The sequence below is a fragment of the Castor canadensis genome, chromosome 8, assembly GCF_047511655.1.
Source record: "Castor canadensis chromosome 8, mCasCan1.hap1v2, whole genome shotgun sequence".
Lineage (NCBI taxonomy): Eukaryota > Metazoa > Chordata > Mammalia > Rodentia > Castoridae > Castor > Castor canadensis.
In genome coordinates, this window is record NC_133393.1 from 27504380 (window position 1) to 27510349 (window position 5970).

The 5970-nt window shown below is 34.7% G+C and overlaps 1 protein-coding gene across 1 annotated transcript; it reads left to right on the plus strand.

Moving 5' to 3' along the window:
- Positions 1–2208: 2208 nt before the first annotated feature.
- Positions 2209–3153, plus strand: LOC109674558 (olfactory receptor 2B6-like). The gene has a single exon (XM_020151494.1). It carries the CDS (start codon positions 2209–2211, stop codon positions 3151–3153), a length of 945 nt encoding a protein of 314 aa, XP_020007083.1.
- Positions 3154–5970: the final 2817 nt, after the last annotated feature.

Below are 5970 nucleotides of genomic sequence, written 5' to 3' on the forward strand. Positions count from 1 at the left end.
TAATAAAGCTGCTGAAATAATACTGGAGTTCGTGCTGTGTTTAGAGATAGGGGAATATAGTTGTGAACAATTCATAACAGTATCAAATCTTGAGTCACTCTTTAAAATGTTGAGGGTGGTTCACAGAAGAAAACATAAAAGTTGAGTATAGTGTATCAACTACAGCTATAGGTATAGTTTAAATTACAAAATGACATGTGTAGATTAAAATGTTTATATTTAGAATACAATTTATACCATGATTATTTCAGATTCTATTACAACATAATTTTCACCATTAAATTGTAGGCTAAAATGTGCTCCAAAACTCATGTTGTGCTAAGATAGCATCTTGCATAATATCAGCTAAATGTGATCCCCTAGCATGCAGAAGGCTCTGGGTTCTATTCTGAGCACCACAAACTATCAGCTAAATGAGGTGGAGGGTCCACACCTAAGTCAGGAAACATCACTCACTTACGAGTGCTTTCTGTGGAATCTTGAAACTCTGAATTTATAGTCTCAATATCTGACTACCTTATTCACGTCTTTAGAACATTCTGTTACTAGCAGACTATAGAAATGAATAATTAGCAACATAGTAAAATATGTATTCCAAAATTTCCTTGACCATTGGTTTTGAAGTGGGTAGTAACTGATTTAATGGAGGAAAGATTATTCTAATGTTTGGCAAACAGGGCTCATTAAGGATTAGTTGAAATTATTATTGTTATTATAACTTTCTGGTCTTGAATAGTCTATAATCAAAGAGTAACATTCACATCATAGCTCTGACATGTCACAGGCTGATTTTGAGGCGTTAATGAAAAACAGAATATCAAAATTATGCTTTGGAAGCATAAGAATGCATATGACTTACACAGTAACTCAGAAGTGTGTCACTGGGTTACTATCTTAACTCTCCATTTGAATACTGCCTATCTTACAGAAGATGTGGATTTTATGAAAGAAGCCTACTAATGAAGGTTTGGAACAATATAATCAAAAACCTTCATCACCTCATTTAATTTCCCAAGTTCTGCTTTATTCAACTATTGAATTTCATTGCTTCAAATGTGCCTTGAGATGGAAAACAAAGGAAAATGATACCCTGAAAAGGTAAAATAGCTTGTGGGTCTGAATAACTTTCTGGACGTAATAGAGATATTGGTATTTCTCCTGGTAGCAGGTACCTGGAGTTTGACAATGTATGTGTAAACTGTATGTAATCAGTCAGTCATTAGTAACTGTCAAAACTCATATAAAATCAGGATGATAAGACCTATATTTAATATACAGGAAAATTCCTACAATATTCATGAATCACCTCAAATTTAACATAAAAGATCAAATATCCAAAGTTTGAACTAATTAGTTATGCAAGAAAAATTACATAATGCAGGGGGGAGAAATGAACCAAGCCTTGTATGCACATATGACTAATAAAAGAAAAAGAAAAAAAAAAAGAAAACTATAGGAACCTGCAAAGAGAAAAAAAAAATTAAATTCAGGAGCATGAAGAAACCTATATCATAGCTCAACTGCCTCAATATATAATGGAGAAAATTATGTTTAAAGTATTTAAATTTCTTCCTTAATTCCAAATAGCTCAGGTAGATTGTTTAATATCAAAGAATTCTTACTCCCCAAGGAGATGATATAATTACCGCTCTGAACAATTGGGGCTAGACAGGGCTTTGATAATCCTTATAGCTCCAGGATTTCTCCTATTTCCCCTGTTATTATAACTCTTCTAACTATTTCAGTAATGTCTTGTAACATTGCTTCTCAAAATGAACCACATGGTTCCTTAGCACCATGTCACACCTATTCTGTCAGATGCCTTGAGAGAAAAACTAATATTCATTTAAGCAGCCCACTCTATTGAATTTTATGACAGCTAAAGTGTGAAAAGCAATATTTTCACATGTTCAAAACACAATAACTCTACTTTTCATTAGATGCTAATCAGAATTCAGGGAGACAGACTTATTGTTAAAAACAAGAACAAATTTAGTTTCATAATAGTGATGTTAATTTTTGAAAGTAAACAATTTTTCTTTATAGTATCATGAAAAGAATTGGGCCACAGGGTGCATGAATCCTTGTATTATTTCCCAAAATATTCTGTGCCCTATTTTTTATCCATGAAAAACCAAGGCATAATAATGTGTGATCACTCCTCATGACTCTTTCTGTTTTCCACTTCCCTACTATAGATAAAACAAAATGAAGACAGTGCTTATTAACGAGAGCCACCCTGAAGAGTTCATCCTACTAGGCTTTGCTAACCATCCTTGGCTAGAGCCTCCTGTATTCATCATTCTTCTGATCACATACCCCGTGGCCTTGATGGGAAACATCACCATCATCCTGGTGTCCAAGTTAGGCCCCTGTCTCCACAGCCCCATGTACTTCTTTCTCACCAACCTCTCTTTTTTGGACATGTGTTACACCACAAGTATTGTCCCTCAAATGCTGTTTAACCTGGGAAGCTCTAAGAAGACCATCAGTTTCATGGGGTGTGTACTTCAGCTTTATTTATTCAGTGCAATGGGGGCTGCAGAGTGTCTTCTTTTGGCCATTATGTCTTTTGACCGCTATGTGGCCATCTGCAGACCTCTGCACTACAATCTCATTATGAATCAGCGCATCTGCATCCTATTAGTGTCCATTGTGTGGCTGTGTGGAATGACCTATGCTGTCTCAGAGGCCACTGTTACATTACAGTTGCCATTGTGTGGCATCAATAAACTTGATCACTTGTTGTGTGAGATTCCAGTCATGATAAAAACAGCCTGTGGTGAAAAGGTGACTAATGAGCTCGCACTATCTGTGGTATGCATTTTTATAACAGGTTTTCCCCTGTGCTTAATTCTTGCTTCCTATGCTAGTATTGGACATGCTGTACTTAAAATCAAATCTATTGAAGGAAGGAAAAAGGCCTTTGGAACTTGTTCCTCTCATCTCATTGTAGTTTCCTTATTTTATGGCCCAGCTATCAGCATGTACCTCCAGCCCCCCTCCTCCATCACAAGGGACCAGCCCAAGTTCATGGCCCTCTTCTATGGAGTGGTGACTCCTACACTCAACCCCTTCATCTACACCCTGAGGAATAGGGATGTGAAGGGGGCATTAGGCAACCTAGTAAGGAGCATTTTCAGTTCCAAATGACAGCTGGTAAACATCAAACCAGCTTACTTAACAATTAGAGTAGGCTTAAAGGTTTTCCTTAATAACACATTCTTATCTCATAATCCAATCTCATGTTATACAATTTCTTGCAAAACACGTAGTATTTCTTACATGCCTTATAATCATGTTAAGCAAGGATGATGTTCAGTTAATATGTACCAGTATGAGAACACTTTTCTAGAGATCACTTTTTTAGAAATATATTAATATAGTTCTATTCTGGCTCCTTCATGCTGAAATAGTAACTGTATTGCATAGTTTAAAATCTCATAATAAAATTATAAATGTAAGTTGAATAATGTAAGACAATCGTAAAAACAGGATGGTGAGCATTCATCAGTGTGTCTCCTAAGAATGTCACTGAAGGAATTTCATCATTGTTTGCAAGTTTGTATGAAGTCTGTATGCATAACTGGATGAAGTCCATCTGAAGCATTCCATGCATTTAAGGAACCATGAAATCATACCTTGACCAAGGTCAACTAATAAAGATATAAATTTTAATGCATCATAAGGGTTGTGCATGGTGATACACATGAGTATGCAGGAAGCAGAGTTGCAAAAATCATGGTTCAAGGGAAATCCAGGCAAAAAAGTGAGACCCTATTTCTAAAAACAAGCTGGATGTGGTGGTACACTACTATAATCCCACCTACACAGTAGGCAGATAGAGGTTTGAAGCTGGCCTTGGGGAAAAGTAAGGAATCCTATATGAAAAATAAACTAAATAACAAAGGACTGGAGGTATGGCTCAAGAAGTAGCATGCATGCCTAACAAGAGTGAGGCTATAAATTTAAATCCATACCACCAAAAATAAAATCAAAAGATGAGTAAAATGCATTTTAATACTTGTTTGAAGAAAAAGTGCACAATGTTTTATATGCTTAATTAAAGAATTTATATTTAAATATTAAAATGAATAGAATAAAGAGGTAAGTTTCTTAACATCCCTTTTAAATGTCATGAGTCTTCTGAATCAGTGAGAGAACAGTGACATTAATGACAGGCAACCTGGCAATATTTTGTGCATAACCTTCACTAAAGCCTTTTGAATCGTGAAGGATCAGTATCGGAAAGAAATAATTTGCATTTCTGGAATGAAAAGCAACTTGATTACTTCAGTTATTATTTTTTTATTTAAATTTGGGGTGCAACTGATGCTCAAAATTTTTATCATCAAAAGATAAGTATTCTGAGAAAAGTGCTGAAATTTAGTTCTAGGATTCACACTCTACATTTTTATGTGCCCATCCAAAATTCATATGTTGACTCAAAATGTCCAAGTTGATTTTATTAAGAGAGAAATGAACAAAAGGTGGTTAGTCCATGAGTGCATCCCCCTCCTCAATGGGATTAAGGCCCATTTGAATTATGCTTGACAAAAGAGTTTGCCCTGAGTGAACTTTCGCCATTTCTCTTATGAGAACCCAGTGCTACTCCCTTACAAAGGATCCAGCCATAAGGCTACATCTTTGAATTTGAGACTGGGTCCTTACCAGACACCAATTCCCTGATGACTTATCTAGAACTCCAGCTTCCAGAATTGTGAGAAATAACTTTCTCATCCAGTAATCAATATACTTTGTAAAAAAAAAAATAACAGATCAGCTAGAGCTAGTCCAGGGTCAAAAACATTGGACTTCAGAGAATTTAGTTTATAAAAAGTTTTAATTAACTTTAAAACTCGACTAATTTCTAGCTGGTTGTACTTAATTGTACAAAAATGGTTTTTTGGTATATACACACATGTGCTTATGGAAAAAAAATTAATGTTAAATAGTATCAAACACCTCCTCAAGACATCATTTCTCCAGCTTTGTCTAATACATTGAGAAATACAATATTTTCAGTTGGGGAAGGAACAATCCAGACAGATCTTTTTAAAGACAGAGATTGGCTAGCATTCACAAGGTCCTGGATTCATCTTCAGTACTGAAAAATTGAGTTAATAAATAAATAAATAATAACAATAATGCAGATGTGTTTACATGTTAATAAAATGAACAATCCATCAAGATGAAATAATAATTTTAAATGTATTTGTATCAACTATCAGTGCCACAAATCTCATAAACACTACTGGACAAAAAAAGCACATATATACTCCAATACAATGGTAATATCCCACTATCACCAGTAGGTAGGTCTTCCAGACAAAAAAAATCAACAAAAATTTTCAAAATTAAGTAGCACTATTGACCAAACAGAGTTAATAGGTGTCTAAAGAATATTTCATCCCACAGCTGGACAATACACATTCTTCTCAAGAGCCCTTGGAACTTTCTCCAAATAGATCACATTTTAGGACAAGTTTAATGAATATAAAGAAGTTGAAATAGCTTCCTCTTTTTTATTAGACTATAATGGAATAATATTAGAAGTCAATGGCAAAAGAAACTACAGAAAATACTCAAACAAATGGAAATTGAACAATACAGTGTTCATAAAAGAAATAAGTGGGGAGGGCAAATAAAAAATTCCTAGAATCAAATGAAAATGAAAACACAATTTCCAGATCTTTGGGATAGAGTAAAGGCAGGGCTAAGAGGAAATTTTAAAGCTATGAGAATCCATATCCTAGAAGAAGGAAAAATCTCAAATAACCTATTCTATGTTCTGGTTGGTGTTTTCCTGCTTCCACTTATGAGAGAACATGCAATACTTGGCTTTATGAGTCTGGCTTGTTGTGCTTAACATGATATTCTATGGTTCTGTCAATTTTCTGGCCAGCAGCATAATTTTGTTCTTCTTTATGGCTAAATAATACATCATTGTATATTATATATGCCACATTG

Bases quoted from the DNA above. Each gene is read 5' to 3' on its own strand.
- LOC109674558 (XM_020151494.1), top strand. From the start codon at position 2,209: ATGAAGACAGTGCTTATTAACGAGAGCCACCCTGAAGAGTTCATCCTA.